This window comes from Lethenteron reissneri, unplaced genomic scaffold, assembly GCF_015708825.2.
Source record: "Lethenteron reissneri isolate LAM-NWPU_2019-01 unplaced genomic scaffold, ASM1570882v1 scaffold_1640, whole genome shotgun sequence".
NCBI classification, from domain to species: domain Eukaryota; kingdom Metazoa; phylum Chordata; class Hyperoartia; order Petromyzontiformes; family Petromyzontidae; genus Lethenteron; species Lethenteron reissneri.
The window spans coordinates 1,533,169-1,552,738 of NW_026891378.1; the positions used below are offsets into that span (position 1 = coordinate 1,533,169).

Here is a 19,570-nt window from a genome sequence, read left to right on the forward strand (position 1 = left end):
TGGAGTGATGGAGACTGATAGATCACCAGCACTGTATTGATACAGCAGTGGAGTGATAGAGACTGGTAGATCACCAGCACTGTGTTGATACAGCAGTGGAGTGATAGAGACTGATAGATCAACAGCACTGTGTTGATACAGCAGTGGAGTGATAGTGACTGGTAGATCATCAGCACTGTGTTGATACAGCAGTGGAGTGATGGAGACTGGTAGATCACCAGCACTGTGTTGATACAGCAGTGGAGTGATAGAGACTGATAGATCACCAGCACTCTATTGATACAGCAGTGGTGTGATAGAGACTGGTAGAGCACCAGCACTGTGTTGATACAGCAGTGGAGTGATAGACACTGGTAGATCACAAGCACTGTATTGATACAGCAGTGGAGTGATAGAGACTGGTAGATCACCAGCGCTGTATTGATACAGCAGTGAGGTGATAGAGACTGATAGATCACCAGCACTGTGTTGATACAGCAGTGAGGTGATAGAGACTGATAGATCACCAGCACTGTGTTGATACAGCAGTGGAGTGATAGAGACTGATAGATCACCAGCACTGTGTTGATACAGCAGTGGAGTGATAGAGACTGGTAGATCACCATCACTGTGTTGATACAGCAGTGGAGTGATAGAGACTGATAGATCACCAGCACTGTATTGATACAGCAGTGGAGTGATAGAGACTGGTAGAGCACCAGCACTGTATTGATACAGCAGTGGAGTGATAGAGACTGGTAGAGCACCAGCACTGTGTTGATACAGCAGTGGAGTGAGAATGAACAACAATAAGACTCGCGAAGCCTGCAGTGAAATAAAAACGACGAATGCATAAGAGACACAAAACGTCAGCAGTAGAATGAAAATGGCCGAGTGGTAAAATGCATTGGGAGCCAGCAGCGAGTCGAGACTGACAAATGGAACCCTCTAAGCTCTGCAATGTACGAGTGTGGCATGGGAGTGGATGTGTTGTGTATGTCAGGGATGTCAGGGGTGGGAATGTGGATGGACAGTGGGTTAAGGGGCATGGAGGGGATTCCCAACCAAAAGGAGGAAGACAGTGAAAGCAGCAACAGTGGAGGAGGGGAGGAGCAGGCGAGGAGATGCAGGAGGGGGCATCAGGGGGCTCGGGGCATTGTGGGGGGGGACGGATTGGGAGAGGGCTCTGGGCAAGTGTGGGCTTGGGGTGAAAAATTAACCCGTAAAAACAAAGATTTTCACTATAAATCCTTTATATGCGTGGCGGCTAGAGTCCTCTCGTCCTCTGGCTTGAGATGGCTGCCACCTATGGGTCAGATGAATGCCTGCCACCATTAAGCAATTAGTAATTAAATATAAAAAAATTCTAAAAAGTGTAAAATTTTGGAATTTTCTTTTTCACGAAAATAAATTGTCACGCACAACGAGTCTGTGTGCAAAATGTCAGCTCGATTGGATCACGGGAAGTGGGTTAAAAAACGACCGAAAGATTTGCACGGTCGTAAGCGCGCAAGCAAGCAAGCGAACTTAATATAAAGGATTTAATAAAAGACGGACCCCCCCCCCCCCCCAACCTCGTGTCGGCTCTACTTCACATGGACATTTTGCGGTGTGCGGTGTCAGTGGTTCAGAGCGACTTGCACCGGCTGCACGTGCCGGTGTGTACAGTTCTGTGGTGGGAGCGTTGGCGCAGCGGTTAGCGCGGCGCGCCGTGCGTCTATTCGGGCAGAGACCCCAATCCCACTCATGGCCACCACCCACACCAGGGACAGCGTCAGCGATTATCTCAACCGGGCCTCCTCTAGGTCGACTCAGCCTCAACTGATAACCTGGTGCGGTGTGTAGTAGACTAGGGAGACAAAGGTGGCCGGGTGGGTGTGGTTCTGGCCACTCACCGCCTAGAGTATGTGTGGGCTACACGGGGGAGCTTTGTCTCTGCACGACACAGAGCAGTGAGCCGCAGCCACGTGACTGAGTTGAAGGCGAGCAACTCCACAGGCGTCTCACAGCTTGAGAACGAGACACCCGACACATTGTTTACTTGTCTATGGTTCTTTCGATAAAGTCACGTAGATAGAAAAAATAACAACAATAAAATAATAATTCATATGAAAATAAATGAATAAAAATTAACCCGTAAAAACAAAGTTTTTCACTATAAATCTTTTATATGCGTGGCATCGGTTTTATTTTATGATTCATTTCTGTTTTTCTTGAGTAAGAGTTTCATTTTTATCACATTGGAATTTTAAATTAAATATAAGGAAAGTAGTATATAAGGATTATAAGGTTTTCAGTTTTTGTATGATTGTTTATATTGTACATTTTTGTTGTTTTCTTGAATAATTTTCTGTGTTTAGGAAAAATATATGATTGTTAGTGAAATTTTTTTTTTTCCTAAAAAGTGGAAAATTTTGGAGAGAAAAAATTCGAGGGATGCCGAGGGTCTCGCGACGTCAAGCACAGACTCACTTCAAAATGGACAGCTGCCACCGGATGGTACGCCATCCGGGGTTGCCCCGTGTGACGGGCCTGCGGCAAGGACGCGCGCAAAAATGCGCAGACTCTTGTGATGCATTAAAAAGAAAAAAATATTTTTTTTTTATTTTTCACATGTATGGTTGCTGTGCGCTGCGTCGGTGGGGTGCCCCTGCCACATTGTGTTGTGTTGTGTGTGTGCTGGGGGGTTCCTTGCTAATTGTATATACGTTGCGCTTACGGAATTCGTATTTATTCAGGGGGGGGGCGTCGGGTTATTTTCACTCGCGGTTTGTTGGTTCTTGTTGTCGTTCTCTTCACGTTATGGTTAAAAATTGTTTTTTGAGGCACACGCGGAGGTCAAGGGGTTAATAAACCTTTATTGAAATTGTTGCAGCCGGGACGGCTGCGAGCTGTACAGGGGGGGGTGATGTAGGGCTGTTACAGAGGGGCTGTATGCATAGGATCACACGGGTAACAAACACAGTGGGCGGGGCTCCGTGAGTACACAGGGAGGTGCCCGCAACGACGTCCGCACCGGGCGGCCTGGGGGGCTGCCCGGGGGGGGTTGTGATCCTCCGGGGGGTATAAATGGGGATGAGCCGGAGAGCTCGGGGTTCAGTTTAGGGTAAAGGAGGGAAGACAGAAGATCGACTAGCTAGGCCCTGGACTCCCCTGGGACGCCGCCCTTGTCAGGGCCGCGCAGGACCGAGCCAGTGGCGGGGTCCCGTGAACCAGAGTTAGTACTATGGGACTCCGGGTACCGTAGCCCGACTGACCAGTGTCGGGCCAGATAGCCTCCCCTAGCCCGTTAGTGGAGGACTAGGAGGTAGGTCAGGGGTAGCTAGTAGAGTATTCCCAGCTATCCGGGTGAGGGGGCCGATACACCCCTCTAGTATTGTATGTCCGCAGTGTGACTATTGTACGAATAAATACGTGTGCCTTACAACGGTGTCCAAGCGTCATCAACGGTACTTCATATGTAAGGGATGTTAGGGGTGGGAATGTTGATAGACAGTGGGTTTCGGGGCATGGAGGGGATTCCCAACCAAAAGGAGGAAGACAGTGAAAGCGGCCACAGTGGAGGAGGGGAGGAGCAGGCGAGGAGATGCAGGAGGGGGCATCAGGGGGCTCGGGGCATTGTGGGGGGGGGACGGATTGGGAGAGGGCTCTGGGCAAGTGTGGGCTTGGGGTGAAAAATTAACCCGTAAAAACAAAGATTTTCACTATAAATCCTTTATATGCGTGGCGGCTAGAGTCCTCTCGTCCTCTGGCTTGAGATGGCTGCCACCTATGGGTCAGATGAATGCCTGCCACCATTAAGCAATTGGTAATTAAATATAAAAAAAAAATTCCTAAAAAGTGTACAATTTTGGAATTTTTTTCACGAAAATACATCACGCACAACGAGTCTGTGTGCAAAATGTCAGCTCGATTGGATCACGGAAAGTGGGTTAAAAAACGACCGAAAGATTTGCACGGTCGTAAGCGCGCAAGCAAGCAAGCACGTGAACTTAATATAAAGGATTTAACAAATAATTATTTTTATTATTTTTATTTTTTTCTATCTCTGTGACTTTACCTAAAGAACCATAGAATATGAATTCTTGCAGTCACGAAAGTTTTAAAGTCAAAATTGTATTGTTTAATGAAGTAGTTTAACGATTTAAATAAGCAAGAAAAAGTGAAGCTAAAATATTAAATATCGTCGAGCAGAGAGGGAGAGGCAACAGAATGAGAACAAGCATTCATACTGGTGGAATCCGATGAGCTATAAAGCTCTTTTTCACAGATGTCCAGTCGGGGCAGGTCAGAACGTTATAACAACAACAAGCAATACAACAACACGACAGGAGTGCAAAGTGTAGGAAAGGCAGACAAATCACTGCGAGACATATTTATAGAAATAAAACTACAAATATTTTTTTTAATACCAGATAAGGCTCCAATGAACTATTAGATATTTTTTCAGATGCGACCTGGCCACAAATGATGGCTCCACTTAGTAACTAATCATCATCACCACGTGGAAATGTACAGCAGCAAAACAATCAAAATCTGTTAGACGCAACGAGTTTACGAGCAGCGTTCCCCTACGAGTTCAGTTGAGACCACGAGGTGAGTTGAGATATTGAGGTGAGTTCAGATGAGGTGAGGTGTGTGAGGATAGGATTTGAGACAAGGCGACGTGTCATCACATTCCAGGGCATGTCACGTGATAATCCAAATCAAACCCAAAGTGTTTGTACCGTACTTCCCTTTCTCACATTCACGAGGCATGTTCCTTTTTTTACGTCTCATATGCAGCCAGCTACTGCCTAAGATACAGCCAGAGACTGTCTGTGTTACAGAAGGAGACTGCCTGAGATACATCCAGCTACTGCCTGAGCTACAGCCAGCGACTGCCTGAGCTACAGCCAGTGACTGCCTGAGCTACAGCCAGCGCCCGTCTCTGAGTGGAGCCACAGGGCTATGGCGAGTGCGGCTCCCAGTGGTAGCGAGGCTCCAGGGGAGTTGACCTGCCCCATCTGCCTGGACGCCTTCCGCTGTCCCTGCACGCTCAGCTGCGGCCACTCGTTCTGCCTCAAGTGCGTGGAGGGCGCCTGGGATGCGGCCGAGTTCTTCTCCTGCCCGCAGTGCCGAGTGACCTTCCCTCAGAGGCCCAAGCTGAACAAGAATTTCACACTCGCCAACCTGGTGGAGCAGCGCAGTGCCGCAGAGAATATAGCCACCGTGGTCTTGTGTGACTTCTGCAACGATGGCACGACTGCTGCCTCCAACACCTGCCTCAAGTGTGATATGTCCTACTGTGCGACTCATGTAAAGCCTCATCAAGAGAACCCGAAGTTAAGTAGCCACATTCTGGTGGATCCAGGTACGAATCCTGAAGAACGCAAATGCAAGACACACAGAAAGAAGATAAAGTTTTACTGCCGACAGGACAAGAGCTTGGTCTGCACAACCTGCACCATCGCAGGAGACCACAAGGGTCACGATGTGGCTACGCTGGAGGATGAGCACAAGACACGGGAGGTGAGACGGTCTGCGTGTGTGAGCGGGAACCTCTCCTGCGTGAAGTCATCATTTCCCAGCATGAAATGAACAATAATATCGAACTAAATATCATTCCTCTCTCAACTGCCCATTGTTCCTTAACATTTTAACAACATTGTTTAATTATAAAGTATGCTGATGTCATAGTACATAAATAATACATCCGCAAGTTATTACCAATCCTGTTTTATGGAAAATTTATAAACTGGGCTTGGCGTTCCAGAAATGTCGCTTGATTTTGACAGACCAAGTATTTCGTGACCGTATTTATATTTTCATAAAGATTCTCTTCACCGAATTTCTCCGACACTCAACAGAGACATGGCAGCCCCTCCTTGTGCCATGTAAAACTAAACTAAATTTTTATTTTTATTTTACCAAGTGAAACTCACAGAGCTATGTAGTTGGCAACCTGACCACAAATGACAGCTCAACAAAGTGGCTTATCAGGTCTAAATGTATAGCAGCCAAATACTCTAAACGCACCTTCCTAAACCGGAGGACCCAGAGAAAAATCCAAGCGACCATGGAGAGAGACATGCAAATTGCATATATACAGGTTTAGTAATATAGAATGGATCACTACAGCGCGTAGCACTAAGTACAGTATAATGAGGAAATATGGGTGTCGAGGCGAGCACACCATGCAGTATCAAAGAGTGGGTCACTAGGGTGCATGGTACTGGGTGCTAGCAGAGAGAGGCTGATGAGTCCTACCGACAGAGTAGAGCGTGGTGCGGGCTGCTGGCGGAAGGGGCATATGAGGACGAGTCACCCCGTCCTCGGGTGAAGCACGTGATGGGCCGTGGTGAGGAATGTGGGGCCAAGGTGACCGATGGGACACGGGAATCTTCTGGAGAGTTCCTGAAGGAGGCGTGGTTAAGGGCGGGGCCGGGCAGGTGGCACGTGCAAGATAGCCTGGAACCTGCAGGAATGTTACAGAAGGGGGCGCAACCGAGGACGGAGCTAGGCAGCACTGAGAGAGATAAAAGATTAAGAGAAGCCAAATGCAGACAGCCCAGATCAAAGATCAAAGATCGGGGCTGTCTGCAGGCGAAGTGAACCCAAGTGCTATGTCTTCATCTTCATATTGTAGTCCCGTGTGTAACGGTGTTCTATAGTGTAGAATAAACGTTGCCTCCTAACTAGTGCCTCCGAAGTGACTCACTGCACAGGTATCAGGGTCGGATTCAAACCCACAACCTCCTGCATAGTAGGCAAGGCAGATAACATATCGCCACTCCGGTTCCCTGTCCACCCACTACTCAGCCCCGCCGACTGCTCGGGTTGCCCCACCCACTGCTCAGGTAGCTCCACCCACTACTCAGGTAGCCCTACCCACCACTAGGTTAGCCCTGCCCACCACTTGGGTGACCCCGCTCATTACTCAGGTAGCCCCATCCACAACTCCAGTAGCCACGCCCACTGCTCAGGTAGCCCTGCCCACTGCTCAGGTAGCTCCACCCACTACAGATGTAGCCCCACCCACTAAGTAGGTAGCCCACACCCACTACTCAGATAGCCCTACCCACCACTAGGTTAGCCCTGCCCACCACTTGGGTGACCCCGCTCATTTCTCGGGTAGCCCCACCCACAACTCCAGTAGCCACGTCCACTGCTCAGGTAGCTCCACCCACTACTCAGGTAGCCCTGAACACGTTTGAGCTCCCCGTGAAATCAGTTCCCTGCAGCGCTTGCTCCCCCAGCCTCCATTGCTGCACCGGGGCTACTGCCCCCGTCACTGTGGAGGGGTTCATGTGGAGCGGGGTTGAGAGGGGATGCTCAGAGAGTGAATGGAGTCTCCCCTGGTGACGTTTCTCACAGAAACAAGTGGGAGAGGAGACGCGGGCGGTGCAGGAGAAGAGGAGGGAGGCGGAGGAGTCCGTGAGGCGGATGGAGGCCGCTCGCAGGGACATGCAGGTACCACGTCTGGGCCAGATTCTGTGACCCCGTGACTCCACCCTGAGTAGGGTTTGTGATGGAGGAGAACTCCATTCATTCACGTGGACTTCCATTGGCTCTAAACACATCGTGAGACTAAAGACACAACACTTAATACGCCTCAATAATCATGACGAGCAAAGAGGTGGTTCTCATCTCCACTGAGAAACTGAATCAGTGGTGGAAATTCCACATTCCCATATCTCCATACAACTTACCACTTCAACGACTGTTAACTAAATTGGTCAGATGAGGTGGTACGTACCTCTTATCCAATTCTCTGGTGGCAGAGTTGGTGATCATACACAGACTGTTGTACACCATCTTACTGACATCACTCAAGCTTTGGGGTGGCCAGTTGGCAGTATAGCAAGTGGTTTCATGATCCCCTCTCTTCAGCCGTACATGTGGTTTTCTCTCACATTCAAAATATTAATTTAAGGAGGAATTGGCCATACTTCCCATTTCATTGAGGCTCTTTACAGAATTCCCTTCTCTTCATGCGAAGGTAAACAAAGCATCGTCCTGATAACCTTGCACAATGACAATGGCATGGATGCTAAATGTACTCATGATGGTATTTGATGATTTCATTGCCTCACAGCCCCCGCCAGTTATGGCGAATCGTGTTGTATTGAAAATGCACAGTGGCGTTATCAGAGGCAGAGGAAGAAGGAGGCCTCAGTGCTGCAGACTCGTATCACTGTCTGGACACCTTAGAGTTGCACTCGGGTCATTTCACAATGGACCAGAGGTGGCATTTATTTCTCTTTGCAGGGATCCATGACAGATGAAAAGGCCTCAATCTCGGTCAGATTCACCCACGCGAGAGCAGCGTTGGATGCGGAGGAGAAGGCGGCTTTAGAGCAAGCGGAGCTGAAAGGGCGCGACCTGCTGTCCCAGATCGAGAAGAAGATCGCTCACTACCAGCGCGAGATCAGCGAGCTCCAGGCAGCAGCCACTCGCCTGCAGGCCCTAGCGCAGGAGAGGGACTCGCTCGCGTTCCTGCAGGTGAGCGATGAGTCTCCAGTGTCGCTATTGGCACAGAGCCCTCTCACCAGGAGCAGCAGCAGAGGTAGGCTCCTGAATGAGAGTTTGCATCCACTGGGCTTGAGAACAAAGCTCCACTCATGGACTCGCATCGCAGCTCCAGTAGCTACCATGTGGAAGGCCAGCTCATATTTCCTCAGTTGAATTTATTATCTTTCCCGTCCTTTAACAGATTCCCATTAAATTGGTTTCATTGTGAATATAAACTAAATGTTAATGGTATTTTACTTTTAAATCAACCATACAACAACAATGCACACGGTATTCATGATTATCATAAGCCATGCTCTATCCACTTATTGATGAAGTCCTCCCCAAGCCATTGCCACATCTCATGATGCTGCGATGCAACAATCCACCAGCGCCTGCTCACGAGCCAATGTCATCTCTGCGTCTTACTTTGTGGACCTCTTCTTGGATGCGCGACCTTCAGTGTTCATATTCGTGCGGCTAAAATAAACACGGTCTCATGCGCGTATTATTCATATCCTTGTGTGTTGACCACCACTTCTGCAAGACCTGCACCATGTGCATTTGTAACACCAGAAATTACCAGTCCTAAGTTACTCTCAACACAGATCAATATCAACCGGTCTCACTCTGAAATATTAGTCTTGCAAATCAGTGTTGGTCCTCATGCGGGTGGCGAGATGCTAACTACCTCGCCTGGTATACCGGAGGTCGTGGATTTGATCCCAGACCTGACATCCCTATATATTATAAAGTAGTTATTAGTTGACTGTTAACCGGTCTCACTCTGAAATATTTGCCCCGTAAGTCAGTGTTGGTGATCATAGGGTCAAAAGCCAAGACTTTGGGGTTTATATTCCACGGTGTTGCAATGAGAACTCCACTGATCACAAGGGATTGGAGGTAGAGTGACAGTAACGCGTCTCTCTCTCTCCCACAGGGGCACCTGGAGGAGACGCGCAGGTAAAAGACGACTTTCATTCACGACTCAACACACGACATGGGACTGAGTATGGGATGCGGGCAGTGAGACATTGGCTGTGTGTGATGATGCCGTGTGATGGTGATGCTGTGTGTTGATGATGTGTGTGATGATGCTGTGTGCGTTTATGCTGTGTGTTGATCCTATGTGGTTATAGTAATTCTGTGTGGTGATGCTGTAATTGTGAGATGAGTGATGATGCTTTGTTTGATGAGTGCCTGTGTGGAGCAGTGATGATCCCACGCGTGATGATACTGTGATGAGTGTCTATTTGATGGAGCTGTGATGATCCTGTGAGTGACGATGCTCTATGTGAGACAGTGGCCATGTCTGTTCTGCTTTCACAGGGCAGGGAGGGTTACAGCGGCTCCACCCTCAGCTCCCAGTCAAGAGGACATTGCCTCGCTTAAAGTCCTGGAGACACCTGCAGTCAAACTCCTGTGTGAGTTATTCGGTGTGAATCATGGGTGATGGGGCCATCTTGACAATCAATTATCCCCGTGTATGTACACGAGGTCGACTCAGCCTTCAATAATTACCTGGAGTTTTATAAACATCACCACTAGGGAGACAAAGGTGGTCGGGTGTAGTGCTGGCCACCCACCTCGTGTGCCATGTCGGCCTTCATAGACGCTCACGGACAGCACTTGTCCCAATAGTTTGTGAAGGCTACACAGGAGATCTTAGTCTTTGTTCACATCCCATTCCAGGACTCAACTGAAGAGCCATGAGACTCAGTGTGGTGTTCTGGGGTAAATAATCAGCATTACGAGTCAGGGGTAATTGTGATGTTGAGATGGAGTGTGTGCCTGTGAATGTGTATGCATTTTTGATTGGGGGGAGCGGTGGCATAGTGGTTAGCACACTGCACTACGAACCCAGTTACCTGGGTTTGATTACCCGCCATGGCTAACATCAGTGGCAGATGATATCTGATCCAGTCCTGGGCCTCTACGAGGCAGTTTCAACCTCAAATTAGTTCCTGATGCTGGTAATGGTCATAATGATGGTGATAGTGGTCGTGATGAGGATGATGGTAATGATGCTGATGTTAGTGATAATGTGAGTGATGGGAATGGTAATGGGTTTGGTGATGGTGTTGGTCGTGGTGATGGCAGTGATGATCGTGGTGATGGTAATGATGGTGACATTGGTGATAATATATGTGATGGTTTTGCTGATGGCGCTGATGGTAGCAGTGATGATTTTGGAGATGGTGGTCATGGTAGTGATAGTGGTGATGATGGTTTTGATGGTCGTGGTAATGGTTATAATGATGCTGCTCGCGTTGGTGATGTTGGTGATAGTGATGAAGATGGTGGTGATGGGGGGTAGTTGTGATGGTAGTGATGGTGGTGGTGATTGTTTGTGATGGTGCTAGCTGTGGTGATGATGGTTGTGATGTTGCTGTTCGTAGTTTTGAGGATGGTGGTGATGGTGATGTTTATGTTGTCATTGATATTGATGGTGAGGATTCTTGGTGATGGTGATGTTTGTGATGTTATTGTTGATGGTGAAGATGATGGTTGGTGACGGTGATGTTGATGGTGGTGATGGTGTCTAATGGTGATGACGGTGTTCTCTAGTGATGTTGTCATCGCTGTTGTCACAGACGGACGCTCGCCGACTCTGGACACAAACTCCGCTCATAACCAACTCCAGATCTCCTCGGATCTCAGGACAATGACACTGACCCGTGCCTTCCAGGATCGCCCCCATCACCCACACCGGTTTGATGGCTGTGCACAAGCCCTGTGCCGTGAGAGCTTCTCGTCAGGCCACCACTACTGGGAGGTGGACGTGGGGGACGCGCGGTGGTGGCGGGTTGGAGTCGCGTACGGGACGATCCCACGGAAAGGACGTGGTGGTGCTGCACAGCTGCTGGGAGGGAGCGACGCGTCCTGGTGTTTACAGAAATTTTACGACAACTTCTCAGTGGTTCATGGTGGAGTGGAGACTGCACTGTCGGTGAGGGGGGCCCCCTCCCCCCGCAGAATCGGGCTTCACCTGCACTGGGAGGGGGGGCTCCTGGAGTTTTACCGCGCTGACTCCATGGAGGTGATCCACGAGGTTCGGCAGAGATTCTTGCAGCCTCTCTACCCTGGGATGTGGGTGAATGATTGTAATAAACCATTGAAGATCGTGGATCTGAGTCGTGCATCCTGAGGATGAGGAAAGATAGAAACCCAATAAACCGAGACAGAAATCCAAGAAACGGTCGAGAGGGGGATCGTGAGGAGAGGGTGAAGTGAGGGTCAAGGGAAGGTGGAACGGAGGGTGAGGTTAGGTTCAAGTTCAAGGTCAAGTTTATTTATTTGGTATAGCCCTGTGAGCCATTCGGCTCTTGAAACGGGTGCAACCGCAAAAAAATGAACAAAAACATCTTAAAGTGAATATGTGACTGAGTGCAAACAGAAATCCGAGAAAAGACAGCAAAACATTGCAGAAAAAAAATCACCGTACACCAACGCTGTGTGCAAAAATCCCAGTGGGATGCAAGTCAAACAACCAACAACAACCACAAGACAACTTAGATTAAGGCCATCAGTCTAACTCTGTACTACAACAAAAAAACATGAACAAACCAATATACTTTTCGAAATCACCAAAATAAAGCCATGAAAGCAATGAAACAGTGATCATAGGAACTGACGGAATTTTCACAATAAATGGCATAAACAACATGTAACCCAATAAATGGTGGAGAGGGCGGATGGTGAGGAGAGGGTGAAGCGAGGGTGAGGGGAAGGTAAAACGGAGGGTGAGGTTAGGTGAGGGTGAGGGGAGGGTGAGGTGAAAATTGAGGGAAGGGAGAGGTGAGCATGGAGGGGTAGGGTGAGGGGGGAGGGTGAGGTTCAGGTTGGCGTGCGTGAGCAATGTCGCCGGTGCAGTTCAAATCGCAGGTTCGTGTGGCCGCTCCTTTGCCTGCAGTGCGCGCTCACGTCACCACGCCTCCTCATCCCTGCGATTCACCATCAGCACCATCGTCACCATCACCAACATCATCATCACCCCATCATCATCACTATCAACAACTACAACCGCCATTCGCCACTAAGTCGCGGTGACGTCAGCACGACGCTTGTGCCAGGCCATGTGCACCTTGAGGCCACGTGAAGTGTCGAACGCCCGCTGGCAGGCTGTCACGGCGCAGACCCAGATGCCACAGGTCGACTGACTGAGACGACTGGCTGATGCACCACCTGTGCCCCCTACTGTGCCAACTTGTTGCGCTTTAGCCACCCGGCGCTCCGCTTGTTGTTGTGAGCGTCGCTCCTCCGCCCTCCGTTGTTGTTGGAGGGCGACTGCCTCCAACTGCCCAGCAGCGTCCTTCACGAGCCTCCTCCACAGAGGCCGATCTTGACACCGCTGGTTCCAGCCATCGGCAAGTCCACTCAGTTCCACATCCTCCTGTACCACATCACTCCATCTTTTCTCTAGCCCGTGCCGCACCCGTTTAGCCCCCTCGATCCGGCCGAACAAAAGCTGTTTAGGCATGCGGAGGCTGGGCAGGCGGTCTACATGGCCCAGCCAACGCAGCCTTGCCTGCCGTAGGAGCTCAACGATGGGGCCTTGTCCAGATCTTTCAAGGATTTGTGAGCTCCTCACACAATCCAGCCTGCAGGTTAAACCCAGGATGAATCGTAGGCAGGTCAGCCTAAATGTTTCCAACCGGCGAAGATGCTCCATCAGGGGGGTCCACTTTTCGCAAGCGTAGAGAAGGGAGGGAATGACTGTGGCCGAGAAGACCCGAAGCTTCGTGCGGAGCGAGAGACGCCACCTTCGTTGGTCGTAATATGCATCATGAGGGAAATGTGAGCATGAGGAAGACGACGTTTTTGCCACCCAATGGTGTGCAATGTACTGCTTGTCTATGAAAAGACGCCGCATCTCATGATGCGTATGACGACAAAAAATCCGCAGACTACCTGCTGGATCTCCTCTCTGTTTCAAAGAACAAATTTGACCTAAGGTCTTCGCTCATTTACCAGCTTCACATTCCCTATTGCCATACAAATACTGGAGCAAGGGCCTTTGCTATTGATGCCCCCAGGGTCTGGAATGCTATTTCCAATAAACTGCAACTTGAATCACTACCTATGAGATCTTAACTCAAAACTGCTCTAGAGGAGTTGTGTACACCCCAAGCTGCCACTGCTATTCAGTGGCCTGAAATCAAATGTATCGCTCCGGATGACTGCTGCAAAGTAACATCTGTGTTTTGATACATTGAAAATGTTTGATATTCCTACTGATACTTATGCTGTTATGCAGTGACTCATGCAGCCAGCTATGGTTGCAAAGTTTGCTTGTACATGTTATGTATATCGTTTATTGTTAAATTGGAATCACAGTTCCTATGATCACTGTTACATTGTTTTTGTAGCTTTATTTTGGTGATTTCGAAAAGGTTCTGGTTCGGCCATATTTGTTTGTTGTAGTACAGAGTTAGAATGATAATCTAAATTGTCTTATGGTTGTTATTGTTTGACTTGCATCCCACTGGGATTCTTGCACACAGCATTGATATTCGGTGCTTTATCTGGAAAACTTTGCTGTTTTTTCCTGGATTTTTCTGTTGCACGTAGTCACTTTCAGATGTTTCTTGTTCATGTTTTTGTTTGTTGCGGTTGCACCCGATTCAAGAGCCGAATGGCTCACAGGGCTATACCTAATCAATGAACTGAACTGAAGTTAGCTTCCACACAGCGTTACGCAACCAATGAAAAGATAATGCCGCTTGACTGATTCGGAGTGAGACCTCTGCTGTTAAACCGGAGCCGGTCATGAGCACACTGCCCAGGTATGGGAAACTCTCCACTCTCTCCACAACTGCACCATCACCAATTGGGAGTTGTGGGGGTAGAGTGTCCGATGTTACAAAATACCCAGGCAGGTGCTTAGTTTTGGTGGGGCTGATGGTAAGGCTCCAACTCCCGGTGGCAAGTTCCAGTCTCAGCAGCAGCGCCTCCAACTCCTCCTCTGAGTGAGCAGCATTCACCAGATCATCGGCATACGTAACATGGTTGAGTAATAGGGAGTCATCCATTGACCGCACCCGGGCATCGATCAGCCTCCCATTATATGTGGACCAGATGGAAATTCCTCCGGTACAGCTATTGAAGGCTTTACGAACTACGTGGTCAAAATAGATGTTAAATAATGTGGGAGCAAGAGGACATCCCTGTCGCATCCCAAGGTGTACAGGAAATGGCTCTGACTCCCGGCCACGTAGTTTTTCCGGGCCCGCTCACCATCATGAAGGTCCTTAATGATCATGAGCAGAGGGTCAGGGACTCCGAAAGCACGAAGAACAACCGAGAGCCTACTAATGGTATCATAGGCCTTGACCAGGTCAATAAAGCAGAGTTGTAGGTCTTGTTAAAATTCTGTACACCTTTGCTGTAGCAGACGGACAGAAACTGCATTGGGGCTCCACAAGCCTCTCCTGCCTAGAAAGTCGCGTGCCTAGCAAGGCGATGTTGAATAATCCTTGCCAGGACCTTTCCCGGCACACTAAGTAGTGAGATGCCCCTGTCGTTGTTACAGTCTGTGCGGTCCCCCTTCTTAAGGAGGGGGGCCACCAGGGTATCCTTCCAATCCTGCAGAACCCGTCCAGTGTTCCAGACTATTATGTCATGTAGGGCAGTCTGTGCACAAACGCCACCCTCCCTCAGCATTTCGGTTGGGAGATCATCTCTGCCTGGTGCCTTTCCTGGTCTCAGACTCTGGATCGCCTTCAGTTCTTCTGTAATATGAGAATATATCTGGCTCACTGACGTATCACAACTTGTCATGGTGATTGGCTCTGCTGGTCTTGGTTTACAGCGAATGGGGGGAAGCCTGGGGGCATGGCCCTGACGTGATGGAGATGTGACAGCTATGCAGATTGGTTCTGCTGGCTTTGGCCTCAGCCAATGGGGAGATGAGTCAGGGGCGTGGTCCCGGGAGCTGACGAGGGAGCCTGGAAGATTCGATGCAGGCTAACGAGGATTGGCAGAAGCGTACCACGTGACCCGGGTATTAAATAGGGGTAGAGAGGAACGACACGTGGTCAGAACGGGAACGAACGGAGGAAGGGGCCACGCGGGAGCGGGGCTCCGAGTTGCCATGTGGCAGTGCGTCTCTCTCTATCTGTCCCTCTCACGCTGCCTATCAGCAGCGTGAAGTAACTGTAACCTAAAGTGAATAAAAGACGGATTCCAGAAGTCGTCTCAAAGAGCTTTATTACACTTCCACAACAGATGGCACCTCAGCAGGCCACTCGTGCTCCATCGCCAGCCTGACACCGTCGTCGTCGGAGGAGAGGAAGCGATCCGGCGCCTGCTGGCTCATTTCTACCATAGGGAGGTGTCAGAGGCAGCCTCCTTGTGCTCCACTGCCCCTTCCCTGCTCCCCACCGGGTGTCCAAGCTGGAAGCGTGGCCGGTTTCTGGGTACCGCTCTCGTTCCCTGCTGGCTGGAGTTCAAGAGCGGAGAGGCCTGGGGTCTTCCTCCATTCACCCTCTAGTCCCTGGTGGTGATTGACACGTTGTTTGCTGCAGGTGTTTCAAAATTTCAATCACCCACTTTCCCTATGCAGGTGTATTTTCTTTTGCCACTTATTTGTACCATTTGACACAATACACTACACTACTATACTCTACACTATACAATACACAATACACTACTATAGATTACTATACACTACACTATACACTACACTATACACTACTATACACTACTATACACTACACTATACACTAATGTAGACTACTATACACTACACTATACACTACTATACACTACATTCCACTCTACACTATACACTACACTATAACTACACTATATACTACTATACACTACACTACACACTACACTATACACTACACTATACACTACACTATACACTATACACTACTATACACTATACACTACACTATACACTACACTATACACTACACTACATACTACACTATACAATACTATACACTACACTATACACTACTATACACTATATACTACTATACACTACACTATACATTACACTACACACTACACTATACACTACACTTGTTGTGTATATGCCCCCTTTTATTTTTTTTTTCTTATTTTTTTAAGAATTATTCTGCCAACATAGATAATATCGTTTTTTAATAGACACGCGGCAACGTGGGAACAAACACGCCCCCACACTCCCACAGCTGCGCATACCTCATATCAAAAGACTAGAGGACATGAAAGGGGGCAATAAAGGTAATAAAAACTCCCCTAATTTCACACAAGAGGAACAAGGGAGGGGGGAATTGCAGGCGGGGGGGGGGGGGGTCAGGAGGACATCCTTTTGTTAAAAAAACCTCACAAAACCAGGCACCACGGAGGAAGAGATAATTATATTCTTAACAAAGAAACAGCATTGACGACAAAAAGCACAGACGGGTCTTTGAACCATGTTAGATACACAAAGTTACCAACTTAGCCATGAAGTAAGCAAACAGTATCCATCCTCACTCCAATTGAAAACCAGACTACAGTCTGCACCAGAATCGCGACCCATCATTGTTAATTAAATACTGACATTATTTACCTTTAAAGAATATCTACACGGCCGGGCCGAAGCATCAAAGAATAATTATGGCATCTATTTCGCTCCAAAACAAAATTCCTAGCCGGGATATCAGATTAAATAATCACAAGAAGTCAAATAATAAGTACGGAATTAAAGTGGATATCCCCTAGGAGAATTAAGGGCGGGGAAGCCTCTCATAATCAACCAAACACAACACCCCATGAGAAGCGAGCAACTCACGGCCATCTTTGTCTTCCCGAGAGGATCTCTACACTCACACAACAAAGCCAGGAAATGACACAAATAAAACTCCCGGGCAATGGCTCAAAGGAAATTAACACGTCTTCGGAAAATAAATAAATAAGCGCATGCGCCGGGTGCTCCCACCGTGGAAACAACCGTCTTTGTCTCCCCACAACACGGACAGCAAAAATTGCACACGCGAGGAAATAACATTTCCATGAGAGATCGGGTCACGATGAAACATCGTGAACACGGTTTCGGCATAACTTGGGCATAATGGAAATAAGTCGCATTTCAACTTCCAAACCAAAAACAACTTAAGCTGTGTGAGACAAAAGATATGATCCCCGAGCAAGGGAGGGAATAATTAAGCTCGCTTAACGCGTAGGTTTTTGCGACAAATATTATTCAGTAACAAAAACATGGATTCGAATATTTTTTTATATATATAACTCGAGGCGAACGCGAATCATCGGTCTGGTTAATGGATAACTCAGGTGGCGCCGTCACGAGGCCCCCCCCCCCACCCCTTTCTTCCAGAACGACACACAGCTGTGTCTTCAAAGCTAATAAACACACGGACAAACACGCACGCGAAACACACGGACGGACACGCACACGACACACACACGGACGCAGATGGTACACACCCCCACAGGAATGTATGACACCGCCTTTTGAACAACTCGGGAAACTGAGTGGAATTTCCAATATAAAACCGAGGAAAAATCCATTCAAGGCAGATCGTCCGGGCCACGGGCCCCACCACAGATCGTCAAGGGCTTCGGCCCCCACCACATATCGTCAGAGGCCCTGGGCCCCATCTCATCTCAACGCCGACAACGAAGAAGTTTTCGTCATCCAGAATGACGAGGTTCGCGGGGTAGCGACGCGCAGCTACAAGCCGAGGTCTGCACCACCTGAGAAGAATCGCTACCCTGTGTCGCCGAGCTGCGAGTGAAGCCAACAAAGACGCCAACGTCCACCCTGCCATGAACGAAGCATCGCTCCTCGTCAGAGTGACGACCAGCGAACAACCCGCAGGAAAGGCGGAGATCGCCAAGCGAGCAAAGCAGAGAGAAGTCTTCCGAACGAGCGCCACCGAGCGCCACCGAGCGCCACCGAGCGCCACCCAGCGCCACCGAGCGCCACCGAGCGCCACCGAGCGCCGTCGAGCGCCACCGAGCGCCACCGAGCGCCGTCGAGCGACACCGAGCGACAACGAGCGCCGTCGAGCGCCGTCGAGCGACACCGAGCGACAACGAGCGACACCGAGCGCCACCGAGCGCCACCGAGCGCCACCGGTCACCTCGCAGCGGAGAAAGTCTCGGCTGCAACTCGCACGGACAGAGGAATCTCCTAACAGGGTCGTATTGTTTCCACACGCACCGGCTCACAGAAGCACAGAGACCATCTTGTCAAACCAGTTTCCTTTGTCATAGAGTCTCGCCGAAGAATTAATTAAAACAGAGCCAAATTCGCTCTCCCACACACACGCCTCACCCACCATTGTATCAAACATTCCGTTAAGAGGATTTTATACTTGCCGATGAATCTATTGACATATACTTTCGCCTCTTGGGTATAATAAGTGCTATATTACCGCCATAGGAAGTGTGTCATGCTTGTTTTCAAACTCGGCCAGTCGCCGAATGTGATCGATACATGGGCGAACTAATGAGATGTCTGGTGGAAACGTAGAGGTTACGATTGTTAGGAGGGTTTTTAGTCATTCAGTTCGTTAAATGCATAATGTCGCAAATGCATAAGAGTTTTGAGTTATTCAATTTAGTTAAATGCATAGTCTCGCAAATACATAAGTGTTTATTCATTCATTTTAGTCAAATGCATAGTCTCGCAAATGCATAAGTGTTTATTCATTCATTTTAGTCAAATGCATAATCTCGTAATTGCATAAGAGTTTTAGTTATTCATATTAGTCGAATGCATAATCTCGCAAATGCATAAGAGTTTGGTTATTCAATTTAGTTAAATGCATAGTCTCGCAAATGAATTATTGATGCATGTTTGACCTGCATGATAGAATGTCACGTGTTTGTTTAGAATAAAATTGTTATCACAGAAGCATAACGAGTGTTCCTTCCAAGTCCATGCAAAACTGTCTTATTCATAAGAGCTGTTACCTGCGATGAGATATGAAAATGGAGACCTAAAATATTATAACACACACTAGGATAATCGGTAAATGAATCTATGATAATCGTGTTATCCTGATTGATATAACTCTGGATAAACGAAACTAAGCAAATTATCATAACTGCACACATTAACATAATCGCAAGCATCCGCATAAATTACTACAAT

At 48.5% G+C, this 19,570-nt stretch overlaps 1 protein-coding gene across 1 annotated transcript; it reads left to right on the plus strand.

Annotated features, from left to right (window-relative positions):
- The first annotated feature begins 4,929 nt into the window (after positions 1-4,929).
- On the plus strand, positions 4,930-11,620 carry LOC133339096 (E3 ubiquitin/ISG15 ligase TRIM25-like). Its single transcript, XM_061547214.1, has 6 exons — positions 4,930-5,490; positions 7,336-7,431; positions 8,230-8,463; positions 9,413-9,435; positions 9,802-9,896; positions 11,067-11,620. Exons 1-6 carry the CDS (start codon positions 4,930-4,932, stop codon positions 11,618-11,620), a joined length of 1,563 nt encoding a protein of 520 aa, XP_061403198.1.
- The last annotated feature ends 7,950 nt before the right edge of the window (positions 11,621-19,570 follow it).